Consider the following 22,114-nt stretch of genomic DNA (forward strand, 5'->3'; position numbering starts at 1 on the left):
TCTTTTTTTTTTTTTTTTTTTTTAAGTTTATTTATTTTGAGAGAGAGAGAGGGAGAGAGGGAGAGCACATGCAGAGGAGGGGCAGAGAGAGAGGGAGGGAGAGAGAGAGAATCCCAAGCAGGCTCCACACTGCCAGCACAGAGCCCAACATGGGGCTCGAACCCACGAACTGTGAGATCATGACCTGAGCTGAGTCAGACTGCTTAACCGACTGAGGCACCCAGGCGTCCCTAACTTAGGTAGAAAGGTTCTTCATGTGGTAACGACTATAATTTTTAAAAATAAATAGCAAATGCTTTAAAATTTATTTTCCTCATTTCCTTTGCCTTTCTATTTGGAAAGGCAAATTAGATGAAAATTAAAAAGAACTCTTCATTTTGAATCTACTTATTTAGTTGTTGGTGATTCAAAGTGATGGGAAAGCAAGCTACTTGATGGATTCCTTGCAGAATTCCAGTTCTGGCTCCATCACTTACTAGCTAGAGGACTTTGGGTAAGGTGCTGAATATGTCTGTAAAATGGGAATAATGAAATATGCCTAATGGTTTGAAAGAATTAAATGAAACCATGTGTTGCTTTGTATATTTTCATAAGTGCCCAGAATATTATAGCTATTAATAATATTACTATATTTTCAGTGCTAGGTATATTTTAGCTATGAATAGTGTTCTTTTGTTCCACTCCCACCATTCCTCAATATTCATTTAACACCTTTGAATTCCTACAGCGTGCCGGTCCCTGTGCTAAATCCTGAGCAAATAAAGATAGGGGCACCTGGGCGGCTCAGTCAATTGAGCTTCAGACTCTTGATTTTGGCTCAGGTCATGATCTCACACTTTGTGGGATCAAGCCCCCTATTGGGCTCTGGGCTGGGTGTGGAACCTGCTTAAGATTCTCTTTCCCTCCACCACTTGTGGGCTCTCTCTCTCAAATAATAAATATAGATGATAGATGATATAGATGATAAATAGACGACAGCTCTGACCTCATAGTTTGTAATCTAAAAGGTAAACAAGTTTATAAATAAGCAAATGCAACAAAGTGCCATAAATTCCTTGATTTACAAGAAAAAAGGGCTCAGGGCGCTTAGGTGGCTGTCAGTTAAGCCTACTCTTGACTTCAGCTGAGGCCATGATCTCATGGTTCATGAGTTTAAGCCCCATATCAGGCTCTGCACTGACAGCACAGAGCCTGCTTGGGATTCTCTCTCCCTCTCTCTGGCCCTCTCCCCCACTCACACTCTTTCTCTCTCAAAATGAATAAATAAACTTTAAAAAAAAAGCTACATAGACTACAGTGGGGGAGCAAAAATTATGGTCAATTCTGAAGACTCAGAAATGTTTACAAAATTCATTAAAAAATGTTCATGACTTTTAGAGTATTTTCATTTAACTCAAAAGCAACAGCTTTCATCCAGATGTGCAATGCATAGTACATGAAATTATGTTGTAGGGAATGTTGGCAAATACTTCTTGAAAGACCATATTGCCTGAGAATTCTTTTCTGAACTCTTAATAGTAAGATGACATTCAGATAAGAAAATAAGTTGGCCAACAGCTATAAGATACTACTGATTATATCTGTGCATTTTGATTTCAGAAATTGAGTTAAGGTATAAACAAAGGATGTGTTTGGAAATCAACTGAAATGTGGTATGCATATGTACATGCTGGCAAGGGTATTTGGGAACTAGTTCATTCTCTTAGCATTGAATACCTAATGAACTGATTTGACTTCCAGTCTCACACTGTCTACTTGCCATGCCAAAGCTAACCTGTGTCCTTTTCCACCTTCTCATTTTTCCAAATATTGATGGCTTCCTCCATTCCTAGAAAACAAATTCAAACTGGTTCACATGGCACCAGTTAGCAAGTTCCTACCTCTCGATCCTCAGCCCTCTGTACTATCTCATGCCCTTGTCTCTCAGCCCCCATGTACATGAATCCTTTCCAAAGATCTTCATCCCTTCTTTGGAGTATTACTGTATTTACCAATTCTATTATCTATTGCCATTTATTGCCAATTTGATTTTTTCTTATGCAACTTTTATCTGCTTATCTCCCAGCCAGAAGCACAAGTTCTTTAAAGAAATTCTTTATATGAGAGACTACATTTATCACAGTCCTGAACTCATATAACCAAACTAATGTAGTAATGTACTCTTGGGTTAGTAGTTCCAGATGATCATGTAATAGTAAAACATTTAATAATCCATATTAGTAACTATGCTTACAAATAGCAAGTACCAAAAGAGGCAGGTCAACCTATAATTATATAACATGTGAGCTTAATATTTGTAACAAAAACATTTCACAGCCACTGAATATTTCATGTTAGTGAGCCTTTGCAGTGTTAGCCCTTCAATTTCGGTTGCAATTTTTGCCCACATTTTTTTTTCCTTCCCCATTACCATCCTATAACCTGGTCACTCTGTGCACTAGCAACACTTAAGTTAAGCTGCAATTTCCCTTTAAATACCTTAAGTCTACATAACCCAGCCTAGTATAGGAGGGGAGGCCACATGCATAAAATGATGAAGTAGATATTAAAATTAGTTTATTTTTCTACTTGACATTTAATAAATGAGAAGAAACACAGTAGTCTGTCTCATAAAGAACATTTATAATACATAACAATCCATAAAGCCTCATGGTGAGGTAGGAACAGCTTTGGAAAACAACGCACAGTCATAAAACATACAAAAAGTCAGGTAAAATGTTGCAGCACTAAAGGACATTTGATCTGCATCTGCATTTAATGAGATGATACTTGCATTTAACTGTGCCACATCTGGCCCAAAGGACAGGCTATGGTTGACACAAAACAACACAACATGGAAGTTTCATAAAGAATCACAGAATACATTGATACGCTTCATTGTGCTGTTTCAAGGCAGAACCATAACAGGGCAATTTGTGTCTTTTTATATATAGCCACATAACAATTGTATGTTACATTCCCTTCAGCATCTTTTTGCCAAAGACACTGGACCACAAAATTTTTGGTTTAAAAGTTTAAAGTGAATGACATACAAAAGGGTCCTGTGCCAGTGAAAAGGACCGCTAAATATTCCAGAGCTTGTTAGTACGACAGAATAGCATTGCCACATAATATTGGTAGCGCTACATGAAAATAGTGCTATTACAATTCCCATTTCAGGTGGCCAAACACTGTATTTGACAGTTTTCCACTGAAAAAAACAACAAAAAACCCTCCACCTTCCCAAGAGTTTTAACACTGTTTTAGGACTTAACTGAAACTCTATTAAAATAAATATTTCCATATTGTAGAATTATTCTCCATATTTGTGTATGTGTGAACATCTTAAGACAGCAGGTAAATGACATTTATATCATTCAAACGATATCTGCTTATAAACAGTGAAAATCTTCAACTCAATACCGGTTAGCCTACCAAATACTTCACACTGGGTTCCATAGGCCATTTCCCCCCAAACTTTCAAAAATTCAAAATTAACTGGGCATGTTAAACAAGATACAAACATGTTATAACCATAGTCTTCTACCTATTGAGATTTTTCAAGGTGCTCTTGATGGAAATTTTTCCTATTCAAATTACATACCTTAGTTATCCAGACATTGTTTTCTAAAACGCTAAAATTCATACACCAAAGCTTTTGTCCTTTTTTGACTTTTTTAAAAGGTCCTGGTCCGTATTTTTACAATGCAGATGCCCTTCAAAAAAAACCTTTAAACAATCATAGAAGCTATAAGGTGACAGTGGAGAATGAAATCACTCTCATCACTAAGGCGGCATTTGGCTTGGAAAAATTTGTGTTGGTTTTAATTCAGGCACATGCAGCACCTCCTTTTCACGAAACCGAGACAACAGACAAGTTTCTAAACACATATTCTAAACACACCGATCTTGCTCAAATATAAAAGAGCCAGCAGGAGAGATGCACCTCCTAAAATTGATGCATTGCTATAAAAAGCATATTTAAATATTGGGTTTAAGTCTCCTAATTCAGGGTATTCCCCTCATTTTCTTTCAGGGAGGAATAAGCTATTTTGGAAAAGACACTTAAATCCCACAATATTTAAATATAAAAGCATTTTTTAAAAGATAATGCTAAAAATGGGTTAGAAAGTGCATTGTAAAGAAATAAATAATTCTCTGCTAAAACTCAAAAGGTGAGTCAGTGCCCACTGATTTTGCTATTATGACAAAGTCCTCTGAAAAAAGAATTCTGTGGTACCACTTTGTTACATATAAGCTACTTAAAAATTACGCAAAGTGAAATAACTGAAATCTAAAGGCTTTTACCTTCAAAGCACTTTTGGGGGAAAAAAAAAAAAGCCCTTGTTCCATGCCTGTACACCATTAAAACAAAAACAAAAACAAAAACTCAGTTAGCTGATGTCTTATATGTTGTACAACCTTTAAGAAAGACCCAATAGAGCATTTGTAAAGAAAACCCCACTGAATGTATTTTACCAATTATCCTATTGTATGCATTGTTACCAAAATGTTTCTGTAACATAGACTGTTTTAAGATCTTAATGAAATGTTTTGTAGTTTTAAGTGTTAAGTCAGGAATGTACATGATAACAGTACAGTTTCAAGCTTTCTTTCTCGTTTACCCAAGTAAGGAGATTCCCAAATTTCATGTTTAAAAAACTGTTTTGCAAAATTCAAAGTAACTTCCAGTTTAGGAATTGAATTACACAATTATCAGATAAGAGTATTAAAAGATCAAGATGTATTGCAAATTGGCAGGTTACGGTTTTGGCCCATTATAGCAAATGTGAACTTACAAACGGTGTTCCTAAAATTACCTCATTCTCATTGGAAAAATCAGCTGTTCTTAAATAGGCCCATTGCCAGCAACAGGCTTAGACTAGAAAAAAACACACCATCTACCACAAAAGATCCCTTTAAAAAGTTAACTGCCCAATGCCGATGCCTTCATCTTAAGACCCATTAAACAATGAATTATTTCAAATCCCAAAAGACAGCCACCCCAAAAGTAGTCAGCTATAAAAGTTACTGAAGTAGTCAGGATACCTTATTTCTAGAAAAATAGAGCTATACATGATAACCGACACTCCTATTCATCCTTTTGAGGACAAAACTCTAGTTTCTTCACAAAGCATAGCCCCTCTCTGTCAAGAAAAATATAACTTAACTAGCCTTAAATAATATTTGTGTATGGATTTGAAACCCACAGCAACAATGTCATAGCCAGGAACACGCTGTGTAGGTACTGTGGCAATCTTACAAAATAGACCACTATTAGAAGATCCGAGATAGGTCAAGACTGGATGACCTACAGAATCTTAATGATTAATTTTGCCTTCGTTAACTTCACTTTCTAAGACTTTAGCATCCAAATTGCATTAACCCTTAGATTTCTTTTCTCTCCCCCCTAAGTCAGTGGCTCTGGGCAAAGCACAAGAACTGCTGGTTGTGCTCGAAAAAAGCTGTTTGGATCCATTCATGATTGGTCACCATGAAACGACTAACGTTAAGTTTTTTGTAAATATCTACAACTGAAAAGATTACATGAATAAGCTTGCCATTTAACAGGTAATTATTAGGTTAGCTTTAACGGCCTTAAAAATACTTACTGTATATATTTCGTAAGCCAACTTTCAGCTCAATGTTCTAATGGCAATCTTTCAAAGAAAGTGATGCTGGTGAACATGTCCACATTTTAGACTAACTTTGGTAAAAGAAGATATGAGTTAAGATTCTCCGAATAATTTAGAAATGCAGTCTGAATATTAACTTACCACAATCTATATATTTAATTTGGTGAACCTTCTTCCCTGCTCTTACTCTTATATGCCCTATCATATGTAAACTATAGTTCAACTTGTTAATTATCTCAATTGTTTATTAGAATAATACTCAGCAAGACAGAATCCAGGACAGTAACTGATCTTTAGTATCGTAAATACCCCATGTGAAGAAAAAGGGGAGCCTTTCCTAATAATATCCATGAGTCATTCTTAAAAACATGCTGCCATTATGCTATGTAATGATCTCAGAGGGCAAATAAATATTACCCGAAACATCAAAGGAAACGAACCTGTTGATGATTTTCAAAGTTTAGTGATTCTAATTCTAATAAATAAAGTATAACACTGGGGGAAAAGAAAAGCAGAGAAATTCCAGTAACAATTTTAATTTATTTATCCCCCTAATTAATTTTTTACCATGGAAAAACTGGAAATCAAATGTCATTATGTTATATAAGGTTTATACTTTAAACAAAAATGTAACATAGTGTTAAAACTGGCTTTCCAAAATTGTTACAGCATAGCTGTACTCTGCACTAATAATCACAAAGTTGTAATATAGAACTATGTTAAGCAGTCCCATTATGTTCTTACAAAAATAGAATTAAACTGTGTGACCAGACAAGGACTTCAATTACACTACTTGGCAAACTTAGAATTTCAATGGAGTCTTTTTCCTCTTGCAGTTTAAAGCAAAAGTCAAATACCACATCTTTCTCAAGACTCACAAAGATGATTCAGGTTGTTTGTTTGGCATTTTTTTAATCTCTATCACAACAGCAGGGATGCTTTCAGCTTTAGTCCTCTTGGGCTTCTTCTCTAGATTGTCGCTAAGTTCTAAACAGGAAATGCTAACTGTCGGGGCCTTTTCTGCATCCTTTCCAGAAGGGGCTTGTGGCCGGGTCCCACAACATTGCTTCAAAGCACACTGAGTTCTGCAGGCAAGTTCACATGGGACTACACCTGATTTAGAGCCTACACTAGCAAATTCAGGCTGGATGGTAGTAGCGTGAATTCCATGATTATGAAAAACGTCCTTAATGATTTTGGCCACCTGCATGTATGATGTCGGGTCTTCACATTTTATGTGAGCAGTGGCAATGATTCTGCTTCCAGCCAGTTGCCAAACATGTAATTCATGAACTTCCTCAACTCCTTCAACATCTCGAAGTTCTTTTATCAAATTTTTGATATCAATTTGTTTAGGAACAGTTTGTAGAAGAATAAGAGCAGATTCCTTAAGTAACGGATAAGTTGTGTAAAGAAGTATACAAACCATTACAATGCAAAGAGTTGGATCTAAATATAGCACCCAGCAAGGACCAGCTTCATAAACTGTTGCATGAGTACTATTAATTATTTCTACAAATGCTTTGCAGGGGTCAGGGATACATGGATTCACACAAAACTCCCCTTTAGGACAACCCTTCCAAGAAAAGTAAAAGACCAAGGCATTTACTACTACAATCACTGAACCCAAAGCATCTCCAAAGACATGCAGGAAAACTCCACGCATGTTAAGTTGTCCAGCCTTATTATCATCTTCCAATTCCATATGGTCAGGTTCTCTGATAAGATTCCCATTCACTTGTACTTCCACTGCATCATTTCTGGACTTTTCTGGATCTACAAAGAAAGAAAACTGCTGTATCAAATACATTTAAGGTGTTTACACACACATCCTCATCTAACTCCATCTTAGTCAAGGAGGTGAACATTTTTCATAAAATATGATTTAAAAATGTGCCTAGGGCAGTTTAATCTATAAACTGACATACTGGGAATGAGCCAGGGCAAAATGGCCAGGGCAAAATCAAGTTATTAAGAAGACACTACACTTCCCCATCCTCCTGACCACTCTCCTATCTGCCCGCCTCCCCCCAAAATTTCATCTTTTCTGTGGGGGTGGGAACAGTCCACTATACTTTTCGGCATATACAAACAGAAAATATAAAATTTAATACGATCCCCCTAAATCAAATGCCACGGTGCCTGATCTGACACACAGCTCTAGTCACTCTTTGTCATTAAGGTGTAGTGGCTAACTTTTAAACTTTTATCATGAATGTAAACCATAGAGTATCTTGGTGGAGAGGGTTCAGAAACTAAAAAATCAACAACACAAACCCATCAACAATCATAAACTTCAGGAAAAGCCACAATAAATGACCACCATCTACCCTACTAGCTCTTAAACCAAATGTATCCATCTTTGAAAGGAATTACTGTATGCACACAGAGCAGCTTAATTTTCTTTGCAATAACACCTTGAAGAGCATGGGTGAGGGGAAATTCAATCGTTTATTAAACCTTTTCAAACGTACAAGTTGAATCATTAACACGACACCCTGCATCTTGAAAACAGCAACAATTGTCTGTGTAGCATCATACTACCAAGCAAATAAATGTAAATGGAAAAAAAAAAAAATCGGAAGGAAATACACCAAATTGTCAATGTCTTTGAGCCTGGGTAGTTGGACTTGGGTTGATTTCCTTTTTCCATCGCCTTTCAACATTTTCCAAATTACCTTCAGGAGCAATAATGTTTAGAATGAAAAGCATACAGTAAAAAATAAGATTAATAAGTGGCCATCACTTTTATTTTAGGATGATTTAGAAAAGTCCTCAGTGAAATGTCAAACACGACCAGACAGGTCCTAAACCTAGGATTGTCAGGATTAGGCTTCGACTTTAGACAACTAACTGAAACACACATTGCTGTTCATAAAAGAAACCTCCAACCAGGGTTTTGAGCTCGGCAAAGTCCAAAGCTAGCTGGCTCTGAATACCGTACTGAGAAACTTGCTTAAGGGGCCTAAGAACCGCTCGGGCAGGGCAAGGTTTCAAGTAGCCACCGACCAAGGATGAACTAATTGGGGGTTCTCTCCGTTTCCCAAAAGGGCCAAGAAATTTAATCAGGAAGCGCTTTTGATCCTGTGAAAACCAAAAGCAGGCAGTCTCTTGTAAGGGCAGCCAAGTGCGGCTGTGGACTGCGGCGGGCTGACGGTCACCTCCTGACCCTTTTCCCACTCCCCAAACCACAGCCCCCACCGACACCCCGGCTCCCAGCACCCGGCTGAGAGGGGTCCTATTTCCTCGTGTGCCCCGCGGGTGCGGGACCCGGAGGGCGAGGGGAGGAGGCGGCGCCGGCCGGCTCGGGCACCAGGGGGCGTGCGGGCCATCCCGCCCCAGGCCAGCCTAGGGTCCCGGTTTCCCCTGACCCAACCACCTGCGGCGGCCACTCTCTCCTCTCACCTGGCCGGTCCAGTTTCAGCCCGTTGGAGCTGCTGCTATTGGACACTAGGGTGTTGGTCTCCTCCTGCTCGGGCCTCTGCTCGCCTGGGGTCACGCTGTTGTCGCTGCTCCCCGTGCGGTTGCTCTTGCCGCGGGCCCCCTTGGGGTGGCCGTGACCCCCGTGCGAGTGGCCGTGGCCGGAATCGTTGCCGAAGCCGCTGTGATGGTGGAAGAGGCAGAGCCCCATCACGTTGACCAGCAGCCCGGCCACGCCGACCCCGAGGACCACCAGCGGCTGCTGCATCTCGTGCGGCTCGATGAAGCGCTCGATGGCCTCCAGCAGGATGGCGAAGCAGAGGCCGGTCAGGAAGATGGCGTTCACCAGAGCCCCCATCACTTCGGCCCGGATCCAGCCGAACGTGTTCTTCTGGGTGGCGTGGGTCCGCCGGGCGAAGCGCTCAGCCACCAGCGCCACCACCAGCGCCAGCACGTCCGACAGCATGTGGAAGGAGTCGGAGAGCATCGCCAGGGACGAGGTCACCCGGCTCACCACCACCTCCAGCACCATGAACATGAAGGTCAGCATCAGCATGCACAGCAGCCGGCCCCGGTTCCGACCCCAGCACCCCATGGCTGCGGCTCAGGGGCCCGCCGAGCGCGGCCCGGCGGCTACACTGGCGGTGGCGGCGAGTCGCCGGCGGCCGGCGACCGGGCGACTGAGGCGGGAGGGCCGCGCGGGTCTCTCGCCGCCCGACCGGGCCGCTGGGGAAACCGCTGACGGGCCTCCGCGGCCGGACGGGGGCGAGCCCGGGGGTCAAGCCGCCGAGCCCCCGCGCCTGCGGGCGTCCCCGGCGGGCCGGCGGCGCGCAGCTCCTCAGGCGTCCGTCCTCGGAGCCGGCGCGGAGGCCCGGCTCAGCCCCAGCAGTCCGCACACCCACAGAGGGGCGGCGGAGGCCGAGGCGGCGGCGGCGGCGGCGGCGGCGGCGGGGAGCTGGGGCTCCCGGAGCCCGGGGACGAAGAGCCGGAGCAGGAGCAGGAGCAGGCGGGCGGCGGGGGCGGGCGACGGGCAGCTCCGCGCTACGAAGGCTCCGAGCATCTGCAGGCTCTCCGCGCAGGTCTTTCCCTTGCTGGTCTCCTCCGCTGTGGCTCGGACCCGGGAGCCGACGCCTGAAGAGCTAAAAAGGCGGCGGCCACGGCAGCTGCACTCGGCCCGGTCTCCGGCGCCTTCTTCGCCCCCCCTCCTTTGCAGACGGTTTACAAAAAAACTTTGCTTTGCACTCGGAACCCCCGTTTTCACACGGACCCGAGCGTGACAAGGCCTCGACGCCCCGCCCACCAGGCCCGGCACGCTTCCCCATTGGCCAGGGCCCCCTCACGACAGCCTCCGCACCCCGCCCATCTGCGCTCGCTATTGGATGGAGGCCCGGAGGGGCGGGAAGGGGCGGTGTCGGGGCTCGAACAGATGGGGGCGGGGCCTTTCCCTCCGGGAGCCGGGCGTGGGCCGGGGGCCGCGGCCGGGTGCAGCGGCGGGCGTCGTGGGGGAGGGTTGGGGGCGCGGGCCGCGTGCAGCTGGGGGTGGGGGAGAGGGGGAGGGGCAGGGCAGGCGGGGTCCCCCAGCACGGCGGGGCCGCTCCTCCGGCCCTGCGGGTCCTCGCAGCACCCCTTACGCCTACTGGGGCCGGGCAGCAAACAGACTTTGATCCTCCGAGCTGAGTCCACGTGGTGAGGCAGGAGGGAAGGGAGGCTGGGGAGACAAGTTGACCTAAGTAAAGCCATTTTGGTATTTAGGCTGACCCTTAACCTAAAAGTCAGCAGGTCATAAAAAGTCACAAGATCCCACTCATGGAAGACCACAAGACCGGACTCCCTCTGGCAGTAAAAGTCATAGAGGCTGGACATTCTTAAAATTGCTCCCTGTGGGTAATTCCACAACCCTAAGACAACAGAGAAACTAACCGCTCGGTGTAAATGATAAACTTGAAGTTTAGGAATAAGCCCCTCCTGTACGTTAGCTGATTTTGAAAAACTTACAAAACCTTTCTTTAGAGGCGGAGGGGGGCGGTCCTCTTCCTCACCTGGGAGGAGAGACGGCTGCTTTGTCCGGAGAGTAGCTCCCTTCTCACTTCTATGCTTGATACACCTTTGTCCCTTTCTCTAAATGGCTTGCCCTCTAATTTTTTCTCCGCAAAGCCAAGACCCCGCCTGGCGGGTGGCCTGAGACCCTCCCTCTGGGCTTCCACCGGCCTGCATCCAGTAGAAGAGACCAGAGACCGCGCCCGCTGTGTGACAGACTGCATCCAGGGAGGGGCCGAGAGGGGGAGCCCGTGGGTACGGGACTCCCGGGTTGGGGTGGGTGGGGTGCGGGTCCTGTCAAAGAACCGGGATGAGGCCGCATCCGTAAAGGAGTGCTGCATGAACTTGGGACTGCTCAACACCGAGCTGAGGAGTTAGACCTTAGGAGCAGTCTCGCAAGCGGCGAGAACTGAGTCTTTGTAAATATATCAGTAAATATTTACACCTATCACCACCATCCCTAGGAGACCTTGTGTAAAGGCAGATATTTCTGTCACTGATTATCTAAGGACAGTTTAGGCTACAGACTTCAAGCAGGGGCAACCTGGGTTCTGGTGCTGGCTTTGTCACTAGCCAGCTGTGTGACTTTAGAAGAGTCCACTAATCTCTCTAGACCTGTTTCTTCAAACATAAAGGATTGGGCAAGAGGATCTCTTCAGATTCTTTCTGACTCTAAAATTCTAAGGCTCTATGATTGAACAAACATTTTATTTATGGACTACAAATAGCCAAACCCTGTGTTGGTTGCTATGGGGAAGGGGAGGGGCGGTTGAGAATAAGGAAGAATGCGCTTAGTCCGGTGGAGGTAAAATACAAACGTATAAAATGTTTAAATTACAATGAAATACTCAATAACTTGTACCAACATGAATTTAGAGTGCAAACATATGCACTGAGTGGAGATTAGTTCATCTGGAAGTGAAGAGTTCCCGATCCTAAAGTAGAGGGGTGGCTGGAATCAGGTAACCTAAGCCAGACCCCTGAAAGGCCTCACCACAGCCCCTGAACAGGAGGAAGAACCCCCACTGTTTTGGACAAAACAAGACAAAGGCAAAGCTAGCCAGTGCCTCAGGATCTATACATAAGGCTAGTTTGGAGCCTTGTTATTTTGCATTAAAAAAATATATTTCTATTTTCCCCCTATTTGTATGTGGTGTGTTTCTCATTTCCCCATCCACACTACAGAGCTGGATCCTCATCTATTTCTGTTCTGCAGTAACAGAAAAGAATGGAGAAAAGTTTCCAAGACATTATAAAGGAAGAATTGATAGGATTTGATGATTAATTGGGAGGGTGAAAACTAAGGAGGAGAATTTAACAAAGGTAGTTCAAATGTTTTAACCTGACAGGGAAAATCCTGCACTAAGCAGGTGAAGTTGGGAGGGAAGGGAGCTGATTTTAAGGGGAAAATACTGAGGCTGTTTTTAATGTGCTAAATTTGCAATGAAATCTGGATGGTGGCAGTAGTAAGGAGTGGGGAGATGAGTCTTGGCACTTCATAATCTCCCCTCCTTTGGTATGGACAATGGACATTTATCTGATCCTGTTGTGTAAACACAGCTTCAAATCTCCTTCCAACCAGCACCTCCTATAGAGAAATTAGGGAGCCCCTTTTGGGTCAAGACATCCTGTGGAAATGGTTGGAATACCATTATGCCGCCTCTTGGGAGCTGCTGTGTCCCTTTATTTAAAAAATAGATTTATCCAAATGTGAGAATTTAATGCCCAAAGAGGAACCAGTAAGGAGATGTAGAAGGCAGCAGCACTCAGCAAACAGGACAGCCATCCCTTCAGTACCTAAGCAGACAGAATTGGAAGATGTTTAGACCCATATAAAAACAGGCTCTTAGGTTCAGTTCAACCCAATAGTCACTCATGAGAACCCATCTGGTGCAGACTTTTCTTTCTCTTGTAAGCCATTTCACAATGTGCTTTATCCTCACATACAAAGGCGGGGATGGATGGGGAGGGAGCTACATTTTCCAGGGTGTAAAAAGTTGTAATCATGCACTCCACAAAGAGTAATCCCACTTACCTGACCGCAAAACATTTCAGTCAAATAAACTTTTCTTCCCCCTAGCACTGTGTAGTCTAAGTACTTTGGTAGCTAGACTGATACTTATCCTTTTTCAGCTGATAGCCCTTGCACAGTGTTAACACAGCCACAAGTGGGTTAAAATAAAAGAAAGCCATGGAATTACTCACCAACAACCCTGGAGGTTGTGGCCCCTAGTTGAATAAAATGGTTTGGCTTTTTCTTCCTAAATCTTGAGAACTCTCCTGATAATTTGCTTAGTATCCAAACTGACTAAACTCAGCATACTTTAAAGATGAGAGAATAATGCTCCTTTTGGAAAGAGACTGCCAATTTGAGTGAAAAATCAAATGTGTAACACAAACTGCAATCTCAAAGCCCTCTAAAGACCTCATCCTGCTCTCAATGCCAAGCTCCTCCAACCTGCAAATTATCAATCCAAAATGTAGCTTGGTTGCAAAGGATTCTTGCAAAAAAAACAAAAAAAACAAAAAAAAAAAACCCACAAAAAAACCAACAACCACCCTGCTAAATACTAACACACCTCTGAATCTTGCTTATCAAAAATCATGACTGCAAGCATGGAAAAGAAGAAAACCATGTGAAAACCAGATTACATTTGACTTTAGTTAACAGTAAATCACATCTAATGTTCAATCTTAAAGCAAAAATGATGGGGGGAATGGATCTGTTTGGTTTTTGGTTTTTTGTTTGTTTTGGAACGTACGTGATCAATTATTACAAATACACGGTAAAATCGCTAGCAACAACACGAGGGCCAGGGTTTGAATTTTAGCGGCTCCCCGAGGGAACAGGCAGTAGAAAAAAGAATAAACAAGTAACAATGCAAGAATAAAGCCCAGAAACATCACAAAAGGGCTCAGAGGTATAAGGGAAACCATATGAAAGAAAGGGTCAGAGCAGGAAACCCTATGAGGAAGCAAAGGGGAAACAGGAACAGCTAGACTAGAATGTACATTGAGAAGCCCAGGACAATCGCTGAGCTTTTTGTACTTGGATAAGCTAAAGAATGGCAGGTAAGAGTGAATAGCAAGGGAAAGAAAACTGGATCAAAGTTTCTGGGAGACTGAAAACTGGATCAAAGTTCTCCAGTCATGCCTGGAAATTAAATCTAGAAATAAAGGCAGTGACACCTATATGGAAAGCCTCATTAAAGACATTTGTGAATGTCTTATTATGCCAGAAATTGTTGAAGGCTCAGGTAGTCAGTTTTAAGGTATAGATGGAATATACCCATTCTCTTTAGCCTTTCTACACTAGGGACTGGAGACTGAAATTAAAGTACAAAGAACAGAAGTTAAAAAAAATTTTTTTTTAACTTAAAGACATTTTTCTATGACTCTCCATTACTTGTCTATGAAGATGATGCTGACCAGTGGGGCATCTTGAAAGGATCACACGCCTTATGAGTTTTAGAAAGGTCGAGGAACTGGTCCTTAAAAGTTACTGTGTGATTAGGCCTTACTTTCTACATCTTTTCAGTGAGTGGTTGAAAGAGATGGCCTCTTCACGGGAGTTAGGAAATGAGTTAAGGGAGATGCTGAAGCCTGGCTGACACTCTCAGATGGGCCCTTTCAGGTTACCTGGTATTTAGCACCACCAAGAATCCAGGACTGAATTTTCAACTTGCATATTCAGACACTGCATTTTTATCATTTCACTTACAGGGGACTGATTCGCATGGATTCAAAATGGACTAATTTGCTGGCTGGACCTCTGGTCTGTTCACTTTCTCTGTCTAGAGGGGAGAGTCCATTGCACACAGGCTGCCTCCCTGTTGGTGGACAGAGACTTTCAGAAGCAAGGCTGCCCCGGGAGGAGGGAACTAGACCGGCAGTTGGATATTCTGTGGAGGGGAGCAGTTCCTCTCTCTCTCCTAGGCTGTAAAATCTCCTGCCTGCCTCTGCACACACACTCTGCCCTCCTGCCCCTTAGTTATACTCTTCTTTGCTGCCAGAGTGATCTTTTCAAAACCCAGGTCTGGTCATTGCAAAATACTCCTCCTTCTCCTCCTCCTCCTCCTCCTCCTCCTCCTCCTCCACCACCACCACCACAGTGCAATCCTTCAGAGGCCTCCAGGTGTTCTGAGAAGAACCAAGCTCAAATGCATGGCGCTGGGTATGGTCAGTCCCTGGATGTCCTCCCCAGCCTCAAGCCATCACTCCATCTAACAGGACTGGCCTTTCTGACCACCATGCTCCCTCCTGCAAAAAGACTTGTGCATGCACTGTTCCCTCTGACTGGGACACTCTTCCATCCCCTTTTCCCCACGTTAGTTGTTTCTCATCCATCAGCTCTCAGTTTAGGGGCCATTTCCTCAGGGAGGTCTTCTCTAACCCCTATGACCAGGTCAAGTCTCTCTAGTGCAAGTTCTCTTGGCTCCTTGGCCTGAGCTTTTATGGCACAGAACAATGACACAGTTAACGTTTATCCACGTGAGTATTTCATTAGATTGTGAGCTCCGTGTGGGCAAGGGCGATGTGTGCTTTTGCTCACCATTGTGTCCCTAGCCAGCCTGGCTCAGTAAATGTTTGTTGAATGAATGAATGTTAATAAATGACCTTTGTCCAGCTTAGTAATTCATACATTCGGTCAACAGAACCTGACCATTGAACAATAGTGGTTCTCCATCTACACTTGAACATGACGATCAGAGGACCTTTTCTTGCTGGACAATGTAGGAAACACCATGACACTTTCTTATTAATTAGCTCACTTTTTCCCTCTTTTTTAAAAATGCTTATTTATTTTGAGAAAGAGAGAGTGCACACGAGCAGAGGAGGGGCAGAGAGAGATGAAGACACAGAATCCCAAGCAGGCTCCGTGCTGTCAGTGCAGAGCCCAATGTGGGACTCAGTTCCACAAACCGTGAGCTCATGACCTGAGCAGGAATCAAGAGTCCGATGCTTAACCCACTGAGCCACCCAGGCACCCAAGCTTACCTTTGTCTTTACATCAGACAGGCTTTGGCTGTGATATTATCTCACACAAGATGCAATTAATTGGATGAAACTGGGACTCGGCCTTGAAATCTGCCATATGATAACATTCTAGGTTCTCACAGCTTTCAGAGTGCTTCAACATTCCTCACTTAACATGCATGACAAGGCTATGAAGTTTGCCGACTGGATCTTACAGATTATGGACTGAGATTCCAAGACATGAAGAAATTTGCTCAAGGTCCCGTGGCTTGTGAGGCCCTAATCTAATCTCACCAAGAACATGTTTATTTTTAACTTCATACCCAAATTCATGAGTAACAAACCCAATACGAGGCTCAGAACCTAACATGCACTAACCATAAAATTCTACCATTCATCTCAGTTCTAAAAGTTTCTGGTTCTATGATTTTCTTATTAATTTGTAATTACTATAAGGACCAAGGGGAGGTGGCCTACTTGTGAGTGACACGTACCTCTTTAACAGGTCACTCCAAAGTCTGATTCTCTAGTGATGTGTTCCAAAATTGGGTCTGTTCACACATAATTCTATAGAATGAATTAGTTAATCCCAATTCTTCCTTTTAGTTTCTGTAACCATTCAGATATCTTCCAAAAGACTAACATTAGTGAAAAACTGACCCCTTCCCTGAGGTGCCTTGTTAAAATGCAGGTTCTGATTCAGTAGGGGTTGTGGTGGAGACTGAGATCCCGCATTTCCAAAAGCTCTTGCAGGACTCCAATGTTGGTGGCCTCTAGACCACACTTTGGGGACAAAGGCATTAGAAAAAAATTTTTTTTTTTTACCCAGGAAGAATATTACATGGAGTTAGGAGTTAAGATATCCTCCTCAAACTTAAAAATGTTTTCATTTTACTTTTTAATTTTATATTCACCTGCCATACTTGCATTTTATTTTGTAATGAATGGTATTCTGTATCAAAAACTTTTTAATGAACCAAATGTCTTGTCCTTGTAGGAAAGCATTCCTTAAAATTAATCGAACTCCAGGTGTGAATAAGCATTTAAGTTTTTGCTTTCACTGTTGCAGAAAGAAAAATAATGAGCTTACAGTTTTTGGAAACATTTCATTATTCTGACTAGCATTAATGGCTTCTGAAGTCTAAATAACAGGTTGGGCTGAGGACTCAGAGTATGACTGGGGGTCTCTCGTACTCAAACCTTTTATTATCCAATAGGAAATGCCTTTTTCTTCAGGCGTTACTGATCACATATCAGAAGGAGATGAAAAGACTAAAAATGAGTAAGGGGTGTTTAATATCCAGGTTGTACAGGAGCAGCAATAGTCACTAAGAAGAACAGATGAGAAGTAAGACTAGAGATATTTCCCTCTGCCTGTCTGCTGATTCTGGAGGAAGAAAGCAAAGGTCTAGCTTCATGGCAGCCGCATCGATGACCATTCCCATGAGTCCTTGTTATTGACTGTATTTATGCTTTAAGTTGGCTTCAAGGCTTATTCCATCATAAGGTCAGAGTTGAGCATCTCTTAACCTCAAGAGAGACATCCTTCAGTCCCCAAAGTGCCATTGTCTTAAAAGGGACCACCATCAAAATCACAGGGATTGCATGTCTAGGCGCTGCTCAGGTGCCTTCAAATTTGAGAGCAACCCTTTAATGGAAAAACCAGTGTGGGCTAAAATGGGGCAAATGGAAATGGTCCGATCTCTCAGTTGCCTCCTGGAATGGCATCTAGGAAGATGGAAAAGCTAAGTCTAATGGAAAAGGGAGTCTGGCTCCACATGCTGGGATGAAGAGAAGGATGAGCTCTTTCTGTGGCCAGCTCTCCAGTCTAGGCCTACATATCTCTCATAGCAATTACGTGAGCACTTCTAATACGTCTCCCACTCCCACCCTCCTCCAGTCTGCTTAATGCAGTGCTTTTTGATCAATATCCCCACACATCAATGCTCAAAACCCTCAGTGGCTGCCCATGACCCACAGAATAAGGCACAACATTTTATCTAGGTGTAATTGAAGGCATTCTGCATGTGACTTTAACTTGTTTATCCAAACTTGTCTCTCACTCCTCCTCGACACAAGCCCACGATTCAAGCCAAATTATTTTAAGTAAGGGCTCCAAGTTACCTAATGGCTCCAAGCTTCCATTTCCTCAATGTGGACCAAAATAATAACTTATCTTACTGGGTTATTGTGAATTAGGTTAGTTAATACATATAATATGCTTAGGACAAGGCCTGGAACATGGAAAGAGCCTGTAATGGGTTGGATGCTGCCCCCCCCTGCCCCCCACCAGAAGATATGCCCATGTCCTAATTCCTAGAAACTACAAATGTTACTTTATTTGGAAAAGGGGTCATTTGAAGATGTAAGTAAGGATCTTGAGATGAAAAGATCATCTCTAATAAGAGACACGGGGTAACTAGACAGAAGAGAAGGTCATGTGAGGGTAGAGACAGGTTGCCAAGGAGTGCCAACAGCCAGCAGATGCTGGACGAGGCAAGAAAAGGAATCTCCCCTAGAGCACCGTTTTGCCAACACCTTGGTTTCAGACTTCTGCCTTCATACGTGTGAGAGAATAAATTTCTGTCGTGTTAAGCCACTATATTTGTGATTATTTATTATGGTAGCCACAGGAAACTCATATGGGGCCCATTATATTTTAGCCATTATTATCATCAATTAATCCCCAAATGTGCCTTTCCTTTTTCCTCTCAGCATCATGTTTTATCTCACTGTTCTCTTTGTCCAGCACAGTACCTTGCAATTAGAAAACAGAATAAATATCTATTGAAAGAAATAAAAAGGGGAGGAAGGAGGGAGGAAGGAAGGGGGAAGGGAAGGAAGGAAGGAAGGAAGGAAGGAAGGAAGGAAGGAAGGAAGGAAGGGAAGAAGGGAGGGAGGGAAGGAGGAAGAGAGGAAGGGCATACCGCTACCACTTACCTGGTGTTTCATGCCCACAGTAGCTTTTCTCGATGGTCTTATTCCATCAACTCTAGCACAGTGCCAAGAACAACCATTTGATACTTGTCACCTGCTGTCCTGTGGTGTAACTTTGTGTGTCTCTCTCTTCCCAAAGCTTCTTGAGAACAGGGATTATTTCCTTTATCTTTCTATACTGTCAGGGCCTAGCAAATAGTAAGTAACTCAAATCTGCGGCCATAATAATAACCCCACCATCAAAAGCTGCCCACTAATTTGCTAATTTGTCACTCGTTCTAGAGTTTCCGCATGCCCTAGCATTTATCATATCCTTGTCAATGCTAGCAGTTTGCTCCTTGTGTCAACTGCCTTTCCCAACTGGCACAGAACCTTCTAGTTCCAACATATTTCAAGGAGCAGCAAGTGGGAGATGAGCTTGAACAGGTTAATTATTCTGCTGGGTAGACTTGTGCTGAATATAGGCCCATGCCTCCATGCCTGGAAAGTTCTTCCTTACACATACAGAGATGGTTTCCTGATGTTTCTCACAGTGGAATTACTCTGTTATTTGTTCACTTGTGAGTCTGTTTTCTCTGTGACCCACATAATTCCCTGTTTGGATTGGTGAACCCCTAAACTGCAGGGAATCAGCTCAGCCTTAAGCTTCTCCCATCTGATGACAATTATTCTCATGACTCAATGTATGTCATTCTTTTTTTTCCCTCCACATAGTCCAAAAACGCAGAGACTGACCACCACTTGTTAATGTGATATCAGATTGACTTAAAAAAAAAAAAGTCTCCTTATTTGGACATATTTTCAAACTTAGAAAAAGTTTCAAGGGACCCCCATATACTCTTTATCTAGATTCACCTTTTGTTGACATTTTATCCCATGTGCTTTAGAATTTGCCTTCTTTCTGTCTTTCTCTCTTTTGAACCATGAGATGGTAAATTACATACATCAGGATCCTTCACCTCTAAATATTGTGTGCATTGCCTAAAAACAGGAATTTTCTCAATATAACCACAGTACATTTACCAACTTCACAAATTGACATTGGTACTGTCCAAATTCCAATGCTGTCAGTTGATCTAACAATGTCTTTTATGGCATTGTCCACATCTCCCCCCACCCCCATCTTATGTCGAGCGTAACGTCCCTGCAGTTTGTCGAGCATTTGGTTTTCTTTTTCACCTTAGCTTCCTTTAATCTGGAACATTTTTATAGCCTTTCCTTGTTTTTCATCATGTTTACATTTTTTAAGAATTCAGTTTCCCTGGCCTTTTTTTTTTTTAAAGAACATTTTCATATTGCATTTGTCTGATGTTTTGTTTATACATTCTTGGCTGGAATATTGCAAGATTAACACTTTGTCCTTCTAAGGGTATCACAGCTAGAAGCACACAATGTCCATCTACCCTTATTGGTAATGTAAATTTTTCTCATGCATCAAGGTATTGTTCAATTTTCTCTACTGTATAATTAATTTTTCCCCTCCCTTGAACTAATAAAGCAGTCTTTGGAGAAATACTTTAAGTCCAAGCAAATGTCTTGCTCATTAACATTTCTCCCTTAGATTTAGCATACATTGATGGTTCCTGCCTGATTCTATCTTTACTCTGATGATTGCCAAATGATGATTTTCCAGCTCCAGCAATCCCTCTGCGTTTACCAGTTAATCCTTCGTATTCTAGTTCTCTATTATCTATCTATCTATCTATCTATCTATCATCTATCTATCATCAGTAAGGGGACTCATGAATCCTATTTTAACAGTGGCTTATAATTCATCACTATACTTAATTTTGGTGCTGAATTTGTCCCAGATTTACTCAGTGGGAAACCTCCTCAACCTGGCTCCTAAGTCAGATAGATATTTTTAAAAGGTTTCTGGTGGTGCCTGGGCAGCTCAGTTGGTTGAGCATCCGATTTTGGCTCAGGTCATGATCTTGCGGTTCATGGGTTCAAGCCCCGTGTCGGACTCTGTGCTGACAGCTCAGAGCCTGGAGCCTGCTTCGGATTCTGTGTCTCCCTCTCTCTCTGCACCTCTCCCGCTCATGCTCTGCCTCTCTGTCTCTCAAAAATGAATAAACATTTAAAATAAATAAAGTTCCTGGATTTTGATTGGAAGATAAAATACAAGACTTTAATAGTCATTCTATGCACCTTAGCACAATAGGAGAGCATGTCGTGCAGTGGTAAAGGGTTTGGAATTGAGATAGATCTGCTGTCCAGTCTGGCTTTCCTATCTATAGGCAATATTTCTTGGGTAGATTACTTACCCTCCCTATGCCTCAGTTTCCTCATGATAGTGTGATAATATTAGAACTTACTTCACAGGGCTGTTGTGAGAATGTACGCGAGCTGCTTAGTAGAGTAACTAACACTTGATATACATGTGTTAGTGCCATTACTTAATTTCTCCATATGACAGTTCATGCAGGTTCTGGGTTGTCTCAAGGACTCCTGCTGCTTCCTGTTGCTAACAGGAAACCATCCACAAGCCACTGCAAATTCATATCTATTAAAAAAATTTTTTAGGGACGCCTGGGTGGCTCAGTTGGTTGAGCGTCCGACTTCGGCTCAGGTCATGATCTCACGGTTTGTGGGTTCAAGCCCTGCGTCGGGCTCTGTATTGACAGCTCAGAGCCTGGAGCCTGCTTTAGATTCTGTGTCTTCCTCTCTCTCTCTGACCCTCCCCTGCTCACACTCTGTCTCTATCTCTCTCAAAAATAAATAAACATTAAAAACAATTAAAATTTTTTTAGTTTATTTTTTGAGAGAGAGCAGGGGGAGGGGGGCAGACAGAGAGAGAGAGAGAGAGAGAGAGAGAGAGAGACTCCCAACCATGAGATCATGACTGGAGCTGAAATCAAGAGTCAGACACTCAACTGACTGAGCCACCCAGGCACCCCTCATATCTATTTTAAAATACATTTCAAATAATTGAATTGTTGACCATTGTGGGTCTCCAAGAATCCAGAGATAATTTAGCCCTGCTTTCCTTTGGTTGAAGATGTAGAGTCTGAGACCCTGAGAGGTTCGTTGGCTGGTTCCAGGTCACCCAGAAGAGTGGAAGAGCAAAGAGGGCTGCCCAGTCTCCAACGATGTGCTCTGAATGTCATTCTCTATCTCTACGGTGA

At 43.0% G+C, this 22,114-nt stretch overlaps 1 protein-coding gene and 1 long non-coding RNA gene across 2 annotated transcripts; one reads left to right on the forward strand and one right to left on the reverse strand.

The window, feature by feature from the left end:
• Positions 1-2,539: 2,539 nt before the first annotated feature.
• Positions 2,540-10,289, reverse strand: SLC30A1 (solute carrier family 30 member 1). Its single transcript, XM_027074487.2, has 2 exons — positions 9,021-10,289; positions 2,540-7,391 (listed from the first exon to the last, which is right to left on the reverse strand). Exons 1-2 carry the CDS (start codon positions 9,628-9,630, stop codon positions 6,490-6,492), a joined length of 1,512 nt encoding a protein of 503 aa, XP_026930288.1. The 5' UTR covers positions 9,631-10,289; the 3' UTR covers positions 2,540-6,489.
• A 308-nt stretch (positions 10,290-10,597) lies between these two features.
• LOC128313125 (uncharacterized) lies at positions 10,598-12,213 on the forward strand. Its single transcript, XR_008293386.1, has 2 exons — positions 10,598-10,721; positions 11,190-12,213. It is a non-coding gene; the product is annotated as an uncharacterized LOC128313125 (long non-coding RNA).
• Positions 12,214-22,114: the final 9,901 nt, after the last annotated feature.

Source organism: Acinonyx jubatus, chromosome E4, assembly GCF_027475565.1.
Source record: "Acinonyx jubatus isolate Ajub_Pintada_27869175 chromosome E4, VMU_Ajub_asm_v1.0, whole genome shotgun sequence".
NCBI classification, from domain to species: Eukaryota; Metazoa; Chordata; class Mammalia; order Carnivora; family Felidae; genus Acinonyx; species Acinonyx jubatus.